Raw genomic sequence first — 16,825 nt, 5'->3', positions numbered from 1 at the left:
TCCTAATTTTTTCAGGCATTTTTACAGTTAATTAATGAAAAACAAGAAATGGTGAAAAAAGTGAAGAGCAACTGAGCTCAATTTATTTATCAGATTTTATTAATAAACGAAACATCTGATTTTGGTCTTCACAAACCCCACAGCATTCATGCATACCAAAAGTTACTGTGTCATATCTTTCTTTGGAATTATTGGTCTATAAGAAATTATATTCCTTTGGAATAATTATTTGAAAATGAGAGTAAAAAATGTAACTGTCATTGGAGGATACCATATATTCACACATTAAAGGCTTTTTTAATATCCTGAAATCATCTTTCAAACAAGTAAAAAACACTTCTTCACAAGCCACACCATACAAAGCTTCCACAGTAGTTTGGCAGAATTCTTTACCAAACCATGTTATCTCTCTCACTTGATATTGTGAAATGAGAATTTGAAGATTTTTTTTTAGAAATAACATTGATCAACGATAATTAAATTGGGTTTTGTATAAAATTTGATGGTATGTTTAAAAATTTAACAAATAAAAGAATATTTTACTGTTCATTACACATTTCATTTACATATAGGATTATCTCTGAATTGGTCATAATTTTTAGTACACAATGTTTGACCAAATCACAATCATTAATCAAATAAAACATATCTATTACTAGTTAGTTAGCAGTCACTAAGCAAACACTCTACAAGATCAAGAAAATGAAAGTAAAATAACACATACAAGGTAGTTTATAATTTATTTAATAAATTTAACAAAATTCTGAAATTACACAATGAAATAAGATACAAAAAAAAAATTAACAAAATTACGTATTAAACAATATTAAGGAAAAAATTAACACAGTAACTGCGCAAATTCCAAAATAATGTTATTTAATAACAAAAAATAAAATTATATCTTAAGCTTATCCATATTGTAGATTTACAAATACATTGATTGAAATTTTATTTCATTTAATACATTTCAAAAGGGTGTAAAATTTTCCCAAAATAATTTCTCTTTTTTAAAAAAGAAAAGTGAAAATTAGTAGCTTTATTGAATTGATTATAACTTTTGTGTTAAAAATTTATTAACATAATGCTAATACAATATTCTTAAAAGTATATAAAAGATAATGCATAATTTGATACAATTAATAAATCATGGAATAAATTATAAGGCCATTAATTGAATTTACATTTTGAGAAATCCATTTCAGGATGTTGTGCCATAAACCTGAAAAAGAAAATCAAAAAAGTATTAAAAGTATTTTTTCTCATTCCTTGAAATTATATTATAATATAAACATGTAAGCATGTACACACACACACACACACACACGCACACACACACACACACACACACACACACACACACACACACACACACACACACACACAAAAATACAGTGAAACTTCCCAATAATGGACTTCCGTTAATATCAGACATTTTTAGATTTCCTGGCAGTTTATAGTGGTATTAATTGATAAAAAAAATACTTCTTAATAACCTTCTAAATAACAGATGCAGGAATGAATTTACCTATAAAAACTGTTCAATCAGTTCTGAAAAACATACAGCAGGAATAAAAATAGTAATTTTTCTTGTTTTATTTTATACTCATTGTGAATAATCTGTTTATCTTCTGTGAATTGCAACACTTCTCACATAGATGCTGAAGTTATGATTTCAATCAATTCATATCATTCAGTGTGATCATCATCAGTTACTAAGTAAGTGTTTATTGTATTTGAACACATATGTAAAATTTTTTTTTATAGTAGAGTACTGTATTTTTTATTGTAGTACATTTTCTATACACATTTTACTGTATGTTCAATTTTTTGTATTTTATAAAAACCATTACAATCACCTTTACCGCAACTTAAAATGTCTCAACAATATAAACACTTAACATTAAAAGAAAAAGTAGCAGTTATAAATGTCTACAAAAAAGAAAAACTCAGGGTGCTTGATATGACAAAATGTCAGTTAAGTAAATATCCATTTCCTAAAATGCCAGGCCTAACGATTGACAATTTGACTTATGAGTGGTTTTGCACGACTCATGCTAATAACATTCTGACTTCAGGAACTTCCATACAAGAGAAAGTCCTAGAAATTGCTTAAGAACTCAGTTATGATAAGTTTAAATTACCAGGGGGTCGGTTAGTTTGGTTTCTTGGTCACCATCCCATTCTCCTGATTTCTCCTGCCACCATCCCATTCGGTCAAACATAAGACCGAATGTCTGTGCCACAAATGGCTTCTGAGCCTCAAAACGGTTTAGCGACGAGTGTCCTAAATAGATCCTACAGCTTACCTAATAGCATAAGCGGACTAAGCGCAGTGCCATACACCACCAGCTTACGTGTCTCAGCCACACCCTGTCAACTCGATTCCCCCCGAGGGTAGAAGATCCCACCTCGTAGCGTGTCCGGTCGCTACACCACCCCCTCCGTTCCTAGCCAGCAGTGGCTTTAACGGAGGACTTCTTCTCGGCCTCAAACTGATTGTGCACCACAGCTTACAGTTCAGGCCCCGCAGATGCCCCAAGGGACATCTACATTGGTAAAAATTCACCCCGAGATAGATTTACATGTTTATGCCTTCAGAATGAAGACAACGGACACCTGCAGCTACCACGTCGCCCTCAAAAACTAAGCTAGGAAACCTAACCGCGGAAAGAAGACCCAGCGCCTAGATCCTACTATAAAGAGCCAATTTCTGAATGTCAAATCCGCACTAACAACCTCAACAATAAACTTCCCACTAAAGTTTGTACATCGAAATTTAGACCTAGTTCCCTTAAGAACCCCGCTTAATACTCAAAATGAGTTTCTATCTGACTCCGTTCCGGTCTGCCCGGGAGAGGAGAATCAACGCCTACTCCCGCACAGCGCCATCACGGAGTCCCGCGTGACATTCACCAACTTTCGCAAATTGCCGCCAAGACTCCCCCTTACGTACCACCTAAGCAGCACCCAGAGAAGCCCCGCCGACAGTGACTTTAGCCCATTAATGCCCTCGTCGGAGCGCGACCGCACCCGCCGGGCAAGAATAATCCCGCCCGCCGACAACGGCCGCAACTCCGACGACAGCCTGATTCAATGCATACCACCAATACATCTAACCGAGGCACGCTGCCTAAGCGCCTACCTTCGGCCAGTCAACTGCCCAGGCGGTTCCTAGCCACCCAGGTTCCTATCACCTACTAGATCCCCTCGGCGGTCCTGCTCAGGGCGAGGAAGCGAAGGAAGCCAGCAACTATTTTCCACTCACTACGAGTCCTCCAGTTGACTCGTAGATCCAAAACAGAGTTTACTCTCTCGAGTTCCCTAGTAACTCTGGTACGTTCAGCTTCGTACCGGGGACATATGTAGAGGACATGGTCCACAGTGTCATCGACCCTACAGTCCGGACAGAAGCCGAAATCAACCAACCTAAACTTAGCCAATTTGTCCCTAAATGCACCATGTCCTGAGAGGAACTGAGTGGTATGCCGATTGGGGGATACCCAGCTAATCGCTCGCAACTCTCTAACATCGGGGAATATACCATGCGTATAACGACCTGTTAAAGAAGTGTTCCACCTATCTTGCCAAGAGTCAAAACCTTGGTCTTCGATCTCACGCATACGCCCAGTAGTAAGAAGGCCATCCTTCCTAGCAACATACCGCTGGCTACGTTCCGTAGCCGAAATATCCGCAGGTTTGATGCCTGCGATCACAGTCACTGCCTCTCGCGAGACAGTCCTGTAACCACCGACAACCGCTAACAGAAGAAGACGCTGGGCTCGTAAAATAATGTCCCTATAGCATTGGTGTTGTAAACGATGAGGTCAGACGGGCGCAGCGTACAACATAATGGCCTCACAGACGCCTCTATAAAGAATCCGCATGGTACGGAAATTCAACCCCCAATCGGGATGGACCACTCTACGGACGCCGAAGAAAGCATCAACTGCCTTCTTCGCCACATACTGAATGTGCTCCTTGCAAGAGAAGCCTCTCATCAAGGATGACACCCAGATACTTCTGAAAAGTGACATACCTAATAGAACGACCGTCCATCACAACCCGCGGATGGCGAGTTGCAGCTAAACGGCCCTTCAAAAACATCATAGTGGTTTTCTCCGCACTGAAAACCATCTTATGCTGAAGACTCCACAACCGCAAAAACCCTACATGCCTGTGCCGCTCTAAGCTCGATCTCAGCACGCGAATTACCCTCAACCAGCAGCAGCCCAAGGTCGGCATAAGCCACGACGCGACAGCCACCAGGCAAGCGCAGCCGCATGAGAGAGTCAAACTCGTTGGTCCAGACGAGTGGACCTAATACACTGCCCTGCGGACATCCTTTAGACTGGGACTTTCCTACTTGCGAACTGCCGTCACGAAGAACGACAGTTCTGTCGCTGAAATAACTCGAGAGAGTCCTAATTTCTTCCTGCGTGCAACCACGCTTCTGCAATTGGAACAAGGCAGAGGGCCACCACAAGTTATTAAATGCCCCGGATATGTCCAAAAAGACACCGAGTACATACTTGCACTCGCTGCCCGAAGCCAGATTCAGGACCCTAATAATCGCATCCTCTGTACTCTTACCGGGTCTAAAGCCATACTGGTCGTCCATCAGCACGTGATTTGAAGTGAGCCTACTATTAATGCGGAGGTAAAGAACCTTTTCGAAAAGTTTTCCAACAACTGGTAAGAGCGTCAGAGGACGGTAAGAAGAACTAACGGTGGGGTCGGTCCTTGTCGCCATCCTTGAACAATAGCTTCAGAATTCCTCGCTTCCAGCAAGCCGGGAAATACCCGGCAAACAAACACCTATTGAATACCCTAGTCAACGGGCCAAGAATTACGGGCAGGGTGCGAACAAGGAGCTCCACCGTGATACCATCATATCCGGGGGCATTGTTCCTAGCAAGGCTACAGATTACCTGGCGGACTTCCGCCTCAGTAATCTCCAAAGACACAGAGTCCGTAGTGAAACTTACAACCGCCGCTCGAACTCTCCGGTGATACGAGGTCTCACCAACCTCAGTATCATCGGGGAGCAGATCGTCCATCAGAAGAGATAGAACCCGATCTTTCTCAACAACAACGCCGTCCTGGGTCGAGAGAGCCGACAGAAGATTGTCCTTTTTGTGTTTATGACCAAGCACACGATAAACAACTCCCCAAGGGTCTTTATTCCCTTGCTCTTGGACAAAAGAGCGCCAGGAATCTCGTTTAGAAGTCCTAATACTATGAAAATACTCGTTCCTTTTCCGACGATACTCCGCAAACAAGGCCTCGCGCCGGTCAGGATCACGCGCACGTTGTGCGGTTCTCCTGAGTCGGCCCACGGCCTGTTTTATCGCAGTCAAGTCCCGAGACCACCAACCAGCTACTCTCTCTCGACCCAGAGAGAGAGGGGATCTCCCATTTCGGGGGATTGAGAGTTCTGCGGCTTCGACCACCGCAGAAGAAAAATTTTCTGCCAGGTTATCTAAAGGGACCTCGTCCAGGGTACGAGTGAACACCCGCATCCTGGCCGCAAGAATGTTCGAAAACTTGGGCCAATCCGCCCGCCTGTGCAAGAAGCGCCCCTGCTGAACAGGGACGTCCGCCCAAAAGACAACCCGCAGCCCACCTAACCACTCAAAAACTATGAGCCGATGGTCGCTTTCGCAATCATTGACTACGGACCAGTTCTGAATCCTACCTGGGATATCCTTGCCTATGGTAACATCAATGTTGGTACCAAGGAAGGTCCTCCGCAATCCCACAGCGCCGGCGAACGTTGCCGACTCGCCGGCGACATTAAACACTTCTAATCGATGCTGCGCGATGAAGCCTTCTAGCAATTCTCCGCCGTCGTCTGTGATCCCACTGTGCCAAAGAAGCGATTTGGCATTCGCATCAACACTTATAAGAATAGGACGACCCGCTACCAGCCTGATAATTCTATCCCATCTTTCCAAATGTAATTCAGTGGGATCCCTGTATTGAAAGTACGAACTAACCAAAACTAGGTCGAAACCATCCACAGCAAGCTTAACAACGACATGATGCGTGTCAGAGGCCTGCCGTATAAAAACACTATCAATAGACTTCCTGCACAGAACGGCGGATTTACTATCACCTACGTGGAACTTATTCCAGCCTGAAAAACCTGGCAGATCACCCTTGACAACATACGGGTGTTGAAGAAGCAAGACATCGAGGCTCCGGTTTTCAACGACGTTACCTAACTCGACTTGGACCGCATAGGCACCCTGGGCATTGAGTTGACCGAACCTAACCATCGAGCGAGATGAAGTAGACCTCAACCTCTCTTAAATAGCTACCACACTTCCTACTGTTATGGAGTGCCTATGATTTCTGCGTAACCGCTTGCAGTTAACGCAGACCGGAGTCTCCTTCTTTTGCGGACAATCCTCACGCTTGTGGCCCTCTTCACCACAATGCGCGCAGACCGACGCATATTTACAGAACTTGGCCCTATGACCAAACCTACAACACTTGAAGCACCTCTGCACATCAAGGTATTCCGTGACGCGGCAAGAGGCAAAATCAACGAAGACCCTACCCTCGGACAAAAACCGGTGGAGACCAGCACCTAATTCAAAAACGCCGTGATACCGAGAGGCATCACGCTTCCAGTCTTAAAGACTGCTACACTGCTCTTTGAACGTGGCCGCATCCAAATCAGTGTTCTGCTCTCGAAGGAGAGACAGAACCTCCTCATCGGAGAGACTCCGCTCGATGTCATATATAATGACCCGGGGCTTCCTCAATCGCTTGGGGTCCTCCTTGACCTCAAGCTTCTGCACCGCTGGAGAGTCCTTGATGACTCGGACTGTCTCCTTGTTGTCAGCAACACCCAGGCACCCATTGCCCTTAAAAATGAGCTTGAGGCATACCATCCCCCAGATCCTGTATAAACTTGTACAAGGAGTTTCCCTTAGTCGTGGTGTCCGATTCCTGCTGCCAAGCTTCAATCGCAAGGCTCTGCAGCCTCTTCCGCAGGCTGGAGATGGGGAACTGAATGAAATTTAGATCTGGTGCATTGTGATCACTGTCTGCTGTGGTAATGGCCTGGCTCGAAACCACATCCCAAGTACCTTGGCCTCCCAACCTCTTTGCAATCTCAACATGGCTACCCGAACTTTCACCACTAAATCGAAATCGATTGGGAGAACCTTTCCCAATGCAGGGAGGTTGGTTAAATAAATTTTGAATTAGACATAATGTTATTTAAAAATGTTTGTGGTGAAATGTCTGGGGCTGTAGATGAGAATTTAGTGTTGAGCAGAAGGAAATATTAAATGAAATATGCATGAGTTATAATGAAAAAAACATTTTTAATTATGATGAGACTGATCTTTTAATCCAAGCTTTGCTCAGTAAAACATCTTGAAAGAGGAAAAATGTACAAGGGGCAAGAAACCAAAAGAAAGAATGTCTATTATGTTGGGTGTGAATACATCAGGTGAATTTGGAAAACCATTAATCATCACCAAAGCTGTAAAGCCACAATGTTTTAAGGGCACAAACATGAATTCATTAGAAATTGGTATTGAAATAAAAAATCTTGGATGTCTAGGGACATGGACTGGTTGTTAAGTTTTGGTTATTTAGAATGGGAAGGAAAAAGTTGGCAAATCATACTATTCTTGGACAATACAAAATCCCACCCTAATGTTATCTTAGAAAATGTAAAATTGATATTTCTTACCCTGAATACTACTGCAGTATGTCAAGCACTTGATCAGGGTATCATTCAGAACTTTAAAATTCAGTATATAAAAAAGGTATTATGGTACTTATTGTTGGACATAGAGAAGTGGTGGGAGAACTCTTAATAAGGTTTGGTTGTAACCAATCATTAAATCAGTCATGTTTAGCACTTGTGGGGAGCAACATCCGCTCCACAAGTCAGTCGTGCATAGTATTTGTCAGGAGCAACATCGACTTCACTTCACCAACGAACAGTCTTGCTTAGTGCTTTGTTTGTAAGTAACATAGCTCTCTGCTTTGTCAACAAGTGTCTCATTATTTGGATTTACTATGTTATATAGTTTAGTGAATCTTATACAATAAATATCATTATCTTATATATCAAATATCTTCATTCTCATACCGGTCAAAGGAATTGTTCCAACCCTAACATTATCCCATGCAGTCCACTATCTTCCAATATAAATTTTCTACCTAAATGTTATCATTCATTAAACCCAACATTTTCTTAATTTTCCTAAGTATACATACTTTTGCGAACCCATTCCAATAATTTATTTACTGTAGAGAATTCTTTTGAGGTAAAGGCTTTTTGAGCCTCTGTTGACTCTGCTATATAACTAAATTAAGAAGTTAATTAAGGCCTATTTCTAATTTAAAGTAATAAAAAATAAACAATAAAATACTTTGGACAAATTAATATTACTTGCACTTACTTCTGAATCATTTCTTGCTTCTTTGCTTCATCTGAAGTTGGACGTCCTAATTCTCTTTGTCTCTGATCATACATCATTTTTTCAACTAATCCTCTTGTTTCACCATCAAGATCGGATAACTTAGATGGTTCAGGATTAATCTTCTTTGTTGAAATTTCTGTATCTGTCATTACCAACTTTGCCCACCATTCCATCTTGTTAACCTGTAACCAAATGTAAAAAGAAAATTTTTTTGTCATAAAAAAATATAATATTTTTCCATACATAATACAACTTTTCTTTATTTCTTAACCAGTAGAATGCACTAATGAATATGTGTTATTTAGTCATAGCAAATGAAATCAATACATAGCTTTTAATTATAAAAGGAACTGAAGAGCTAAAATTGTCAAAATGTACTGTACTTTCACACTCAGTACACTAAGAACTAATGGTATGTTTGCTAATAAATAAAAAACAATTAACACATTTCTATTAGTTTTACTGAGTCTTTGTAACTGTGATGGATTCAGAGTAAAAAAAATATTCAGTAACAAGGTGTTGTGACACTATAAATCTCAAATAATACACAAAATTTAACACCAAAGAAAATTAATACAGATTTTTGAGTACTGTGACAGATTGCAATGAGATGGTTACAAGAATTACGTCATAAGATTATCATTATATACAGTCAACTGTTGTACAATCACTATGTTACACCTTAAAGTATTTCACATAACTAATGTGTTGGATTGCTCTTGCATTGAATGTTACCTTTAATGGGGATCTGGGTGAAATAACTTAGGTGGATATTTCAATCCTACATAATTTTAGGGATGGATAAGTTTGTTCCTTCAAGAAATTTAATCAAGTTTTCAAACATCAACTATTTAAATTCTGATATAAACTAAATCTTTGTTACAGAATATCTTTAAGTTGGTTAATGCAAAGCTGTTAATCAGAAAAATACTACTTCAACCCTGGCCTTAAAACTTAAGTGAAATTGTCATCTGTTAGTACAAGAGGGAGCCCCTACAGCTATCCTCTATGTGGAATTGTTTGAATCATAATGCTGAAGTTTATAAATGGGTGGTAATAATAATAATAATAATATATTTATTTAACATTAATCATGTGCAATGCAATACGCTTTGTCATTAAGAATTAAACATTATATTATACACAATTTTATCAAAAACACTTGCATAATAAAATTACATTTCCTGGACACCTGGGGACCTACTCAAGAATTCTTGTTCCTATATGACGGTTATAAAATACGCATAATGACTTAAATTCTGATGTGGTAAAGCTTAATCTCTTCTAAAATAAAATATATATGAATGAGTACTTTGTAATGTACACAAAGCTACATCTGTGACTGAGTTTGAAATGTTGGAAACCAGCAACTTCTAGAAATATAATGTAGTACAAAGACCACATGATAACATCCTTGATGTTATTATTAACAACAATCATAATTGTAATGAGGCAATAACTGAAGAATGATGTCTTTGCTTCATGTCACAGCTCTCCAAATATTCACTGTTGGGGAAGCGTCCTGCATTATTTTTGCATTTTGTTAACATGCTTTCATCTAATTTTACAATCAGCCCTTCACTAATGGTTGTAACTGACAAGCCTTTGGGATACAATTTCAACGCACAACTCTCTCATATCACTGATTTAGTCTACTACTGTTACATGGGATATATATAGTTGTCATTTGCGCCAAGAAATGGAGGTAATCTTTTCATCCCATTCATATATGAATCAAACAGCTCTGAAGAAAGATATGCATGAAATCTCATCCCAATTGCTTACATGTAAGTTTACTTTAGTGGGCCAAGATTTACGATTGCAACATCATTGAATTCTACTTCTAAAGTACATAGTCATTTCGTGCCCATTTTTGTATATCAGAATATACAATATATTTATATCAGAATGTATATATATTTTCTGTAGGGAGAATTCCACTTACTTGTAAAAACATGTTAGCACTTTCTTTTGTTGTTAAGTAAATGCCAGAGTTTCATAACTAAAATTAGGAAATTTAAGGTAGATTCATATAAATATAAATAATGCACAGTGATTAATAAAACCAGTAATTAATACGGTATTGTTGTTAGTACCTGTTCTTGGATATCACAGTTGGAAACATATCTTTATTGTATTGATATAAATTAGATCAACTGAAAACAAATACATAAATTCTTAAAAAATGCAGAATAATTCTGTTAAGAATAAGCCACTAACTGTACAAATTGAGAATACTACTGCACTGCTTCTGTAAGAAATTAGAAAAATATGACAGTAGCATCCTGTTAATGGAAACGTACTGAGTAACTGGTGCAATTAATATCTGATTTTATAATAAAGCCTGAAGATAACTTTATAAAGAAGATATCAGTCTCCAAGTACAAAAACTGTGTTTGTTTAGTAACAGACACACCATAATATACAATTCTGAATTAGATACTCTACCCTATCAATAACTGTTTTTAGGTGACCTGACACAAGACACATGAACCATCCCAAAAATAGTATACTCATTCCAAAAATCATCCCATAACAGACATTCTAGTGAAAGTGAGAAATGAAGTGATTTCTCATTGCATTTTTCACTGAATCAAATACATCACAGTAAATAGCAAGCCAAGTCTATCAAAATGTAGTCTACATTCTATTCTACAAAGTTAAAAAAATTCACAATGTTCACCACAGGTTTAGCAACTTTATATCAAAGACAATAACTATTGATTTTTTTACTTTTGTACATTGATATATCATAGCCAAAAGAAAGTCTGGGATTGACTCCACTAAATGAAAACCTAATGTAGCTACACATGTTGTGAAGTAATGCATTTTATACCACACTGTCTACTTACAACAAGAAATTAAATTGTTTAACTGATATTAAAAATATATAATTAATTGTAACAGTAATTACAATAAATTACCTAATTTTCAACTTCAACCATAGATTAAATATATATTAAAAGTGAAATTCTGTTGTTTACTGAATTCTATAAGAGTTGATACTTGATTTAAACCAAGTTTATATGATTTCACTTTTTTACATTTCTCAAAACTTATTTCATTATTTTTCAAAATTTTAATCCCAACTCTAAATTCACCTGAATTACAATATCCCATAGTTTTACTGTATTAAGCATTTTTCTTATTGTAATAAGTGTACTGAATCTTGGCAAAAGTGTAAAAAAAGTAGTTGGAGCATGTTTGCACGATCCCACATGAAGCTTTCGCCTCCTATAGTCTTTCTAGTTATCGAATCTAATGAACATATGGACTATGATTAGTGGCAAAAGGAACTTGGAAATTTAAAGTTGTATAACAAAATGAACTAATCTGTGATAAAATTTTTTTGGATGTACAAGATTTTTTAATCTTAATTAATGTAAATACACATTTAAATCAGAGCTAATTCCGATAAATTGCTATGATACATAAAATAAAAACCATGTAACTAGAATGTGTAGGTGTATCTACTTTTCTGCCAATTCCTAATGACTGCAGCATCAGGCTTTCACTTTACTCTTAAATTTCTCCAATCCAGTACTTGCAGATTAATTTGTCAATAAAGCTTTCTTGTCTTCGGTATAATACATTTTTGTAATTTGGGTTTTTCATCTTTTTTCTCTTGTCTTGTACACTCTTCTATTTTTTTTTCTGTTTATATAAAAACAAATTAATTTGATGTAAGAATTATAAAACTAATGAATATTTGAAAAATAAACAATTTTTTTTTAGAAAACTTTCTGTACCAATCTCAACTTCATCAGACCTATAAAATGTAATATTTTTAAAAATAAAGGTACTTTTTCCTAATGATAACAGTTCTTAATTTATGTAAAAACAATTTACTTTGATAAAAAATTTACAAAATATCATGAATATTTAAAAAAATTAAGTGTTTTATGGTTTTGGGAAATAGAAAATAGTTAGATAATAACATTAAGTACAAAACAACCTTTCCACATTTCTGCTTTTTGGATTCACAGGATCATGAAACATTAACAAATATAAAAAAAGAGAAGTAAATTCTATATGGTTATTAGGTAAAGTCAAGCTTTCTACACCCCCCTCACCAATAATCTAATAATATTCACAGCAGAGGTGTTTTATGTAAGTATGTGAAAAGCAGATATCTTTCAAATTTATGAACATTTTTCAACCTGCATTATGACTGAAACACAGTAGAAAAAAGGAACATAGTAAATCTGTAATACTAACCTTTTCAAGATGAATTAGAACTAATCTTCCACTTTCCAGAACCCAAACTGATTCTTCCACTTTAATTTCATGTTCTAATTCACCATCAATAATGGGAGGATGACCTTTCAATCCAACTGAAAGGTGCTTCTTTTGAATATTAACTATAACATCTCTGGATCTTATATTGAAAGTTGCCTTTATAGGTACAAGTAACTGTAAAAACAAAAAAAAAAAAACAATTAATTTAGTTTGATAATGATAGGTATATGTTCAAAATAATAATAATTAATGAAATTTTGCTAGCCTCCACAGCATAGTGGTAGCGTCTCAGATTATCAGCCACAAAGTTAAGCTTGGATATACAAATCCTGGTCAGGCAAGGCATTTGTCATACAATACAAAATTTCCATTCAATAAAAAAACAAAGATTACTGTGCATACTTTGAAATTTCTAATAATAGAAGTAAGCGTTCTAAACAGTAAAACAAACATCACTTTTACTTCGTATTATGTAATCACTGCCTATATAAACTAATGTCACATTTCTTTAAAAGTGCAAATAAATTATACACAATGAAACATTTATTATCATATGCCTTTTAACTTATAGGAAGCTTTAAACAACATACAGTTTTAACAATCCTTAGTCACTTTTAAAATATAGATCCATTATCCAATATAGATTACCATATCCATTTGCAAACTCCTTATTGCTGCTGCTTTCATATTTTTGTTGTGAAATGCTAGGTATTAAAAATTGAAATACTTCCACTTTCTTTCATGCACAGTTTTCAATCCAATTGGTGTTAACAAACTTATTAGTTCAACATTGTGACTTGGCTGTCGTTTAATGTTGTCATTTACTTTGTTTATACCAGAAATTCCATTTTTCAGTGTCTGTTATTTGGAATATTTTAAAAGTGATAAAGGAGTGTTAAAACACACTGAAAAATGGAAAACCTATCGTTAAAAATAATTTGTAATATTTTACTAACGTTATGAAAAATACAATGTTCTTTAATCAAACTGATTATATTTCTTGTTAATATGTTCATATGGAGACATACTTCATTATTTATCAATAAAAGACATCAAAAGAATCATCAAATAATACAGCTTACTGTAAAAGTAATTGCATGCTTATCACAGTTGAATGTTCATAAAAATAATATGCATCCATTAGCACAGTACAGTATACACAAACAAATTTTACACTTACAATTAAAATGTTTTCATAAAGAAAGACTTCTTTAAGGCAGTATGATTTCTGGTATAAACAACATGACAACATTAAATGACAGCCAAGTCACAATGTTGAACTAATAAGTTTGTTAATACCAATTGAAAACTGTGCACGAAGAAAGTGGAAGTGTTTCAAATTTTAATACCTAGCATTTCATAATAAAAATATGAAAACAACAGCAATAAGGAGTTTGCAAATGGATATCGTAATTAAGATCTACAGAAACAGATAATAGAAGTGATCTATGTAAACCTGCAGAAAATGTCTAACAATTTTTTTTCTTCATGTTTTCAATCTGTTTTTTTCAGATAAGTGAATAGAAAAAGATAGATAAGTGAATTTTAAATACAGTACACAGAACAACCTTAGTCTTGTTATCATTTTAAAGTAAAATGGATATATAAGATGTTCATACAGAACAGCAAAGTTCAAACAGTATTAAATCTGAATGTACTTCGGATTATGTACAAGTCCTGACTGTAAATTCATCACATTCATTTATTTACAAACCATATTGTGTATTCTAATAAAAAATTATACATATATCAAAGTCTGTCATTAAATAAAACTGTAATAAAATATTTTTCAGGCCTATTCTAATAACAGAAATTACAGATGCAGAAATAGTCTGGTTAAACAGTAAGCTTTATTAAGTAATGGCAAAATATAAACCAAGCCATCAGCAAATGTTTTACTTCATTTTTCATTAAAAAAAATATACATATATTTTTATTAAAAACACTGATTTAGATCTTAATTAAATCAGTGAAATTATTTGAAAAAAAAAATAGTTTCAGTTCTCAAAATTCATAATAGTTGTAAGATCACTTTAATAAGTTTTACATATATCATTACATAAAGATATTTATATAAAAAATTATATACATAGCAATAAAAACTGATATACATACATTTGTCAATTTTAATAGAATAAAAACATAGAAAGAAAAAAAATTGAAATACTCAAAGAAATATCAAGGTCCAAAAGATAAAAATTTCTAATTACAAGTAGACTTGTGTACAATTAATATATACTAATTAAAAAAAAATATATATATATATATATGGATATATTTAACATAAAAAAAAATCTTAAGAAATTTAACATAGTATACTTTACTGAAATATATTTCAAGCACCACTGTACCTACTAACATTACACCGGAACAACCTTGACATTTGGTTAACAGTAGAAGTAATAACAATGAATTAATAAAGTTTGTATAAATGAACAACATTGGTCTATCGCGATTAACTAAATGAAATATCATTCCCATAAATAAAGCAATGTTGTAAAATAACTGTTTCCAAATAATCCAATTGATGTTTTCCGTAACAAAGTTAGCAATTTTTTTATATTTAAAGACCTATATATTAGTGGTTCTGTGACTTCGCGCGCAGTCATTTTGTAGTGAATTTAACAAACATAACACTATAATAAAATTTAATTAATAAAGTGAGAAATAAAATAAATATAAAACAGAATTATTTGTGAAAGGTTTAGCCATGTCATAAATAATCTTATATATCAGCATGTTATAAGATCTTTCGGGAACACAAATATCACTGACATTACTATTGATGAGGTGCTTCCACTGTATTCCCACGTGTTTTTGGATTTTATCCTTATGTAAATACATTTTTTTAGTAAATAATGTATCTTGAGAGGAAAACAATAAAAAAACAATTTTATCAAAAAGAAATACATAAACCCACTAAAACACCCAACTAATAATGTATTCAGAAATTTGTGATACTGAAAAAAAGTCTGAAAAAAGAACTGAAAAAGTGTCAGAGACAAATATTAAACCCTAAAATGGAATAAGTCCTGAAGAATGGACAGGAAATTGTTAAGTGACAACTACTTTTGTCAGAAATGGTAAAGAGTTGTCTATATACAGTTTCAGCAATTTTAAAATAAACCTGACCTATAAATTTAACATACAAAAACTAGGTTATAAAAATTATAAATTAAATTCTAAAATAAAAACAGTATACACAGAATAAAAATATTAATATAATTAATGAAAAGTGAATGCTAAAAGAACAGTTCTTTTTATTACAGTGACCGTGTAAAATTCCAAAAAAGTAAAATTATTTAATATTATTTATGTAAAAATGTCTAAAACCTGGGTTAATCATGATCTCTATAAAAAATATAACACACATATATACAGAAGTGTAGTGTAAATATTTATGTGTAAACATACTACATATCATAGTCTTTTAAAATAAATTCACTTTTAACACTACTGTTATAACTTTCTTCTTTTTCTAAAGAAAGTAGAATTATTGTATTTTTTTATTTATTTATTACAAGAGATAATTTAATTCTTTTAGGGCTGATTAGAAAACATCATTACTCTCAGAAAAAGTGTTTGTGATTAGCATTGTGTACTTAAGAAATGCATTAATAGGTAGGGAAATGTTTCTTAGCAAATCGATTATAACAAATCCAAGATAAAAACTATCTTGAAAACCAGCTCAGGTGACCAATTTGAGATGCTGTAAAAAGAAGCACAGTAACTATAATTATAAATTCTAAGGAAAATGATTTACAAGATGATGATTATAAGTTAAGAAACCATAACTGAACATCCATTATTAAACTCTCATAAATGAACAATAACACCAATAAATCCTGGACACATTTGAAATCCAACCTTGAAAAATTAGAAAGTTTTATGAATAAGCTATTTTGAACTCAAAATATAAAAAATACTTAAAGATTGAACAGTATTTATAAGAAATAAAATAAAAGTAGGTACTAAAATTTATTTATTGTTATAATATATTTGTTAATAATTTCATTATTTATTATAAAGAAGGTCATAAAGCTAGGTACATTACAAAACAATAAATAAACATAATTGCCCACATAAAAAAATTATTTAAAATTTAGGTTAAATGATATAAGTTGTGAATATTTCTA

The 16,825-nt window shown here is 34.6% G+C and overlaps 1 protein-coding gene across 1 annotated transcript in view; it reads right to left on the bottom strand.

Moving 5' to 3' along the window:
- Window positions 1–721: 721 nt before the first annotated feature.
- nudC (nuclear distribution C, dynein complex regulator) overlaps window positions 722–16,825 on the bottom strand; it is a 313,220-nt gene continuing 297,116 nt past the window's right edge. The window contains exons 5-7 of the mRNA XM_075376521.1: window positions 12,669–12,863; window positions 8,430–8,632; window positions 722–1,219 (exon numbers count right to left, since the gene is read on the bottom strand). Coding sequence (XP_075232636.1) covers window positions 1,168–1,219; window positions 8,430–8,632; window positions 12,669–12,863 — 450 coding nt within the window. The 3' untranslated portion in view covers window positions 722–1,167. The remainder of the gene's footprint in view (window positions 1,220–8,429; window positions 8,633–12,668; window positions 12,864–16,825) is intronic.

The sequence above is a fragment of the Lycorma delicatula genome, chromosome 10, assembly GCF_047948215.1.
Source record: "Lycorma delicatula isolate Av1 chromosome 10, ASM4794821v1, whole genome shotgun sequence".
NCBI lineage: Eukaryota > Metazoa > Arthropoda > Insecta > Hemiptera > Fulgoridae > Lycorma > Lycorma delicatula.
The sequence above is the reverse complement of the archived record's forward strand: the minus strand, read 5'-3'. Positions and strand labels throughout refer to the sequence as shown.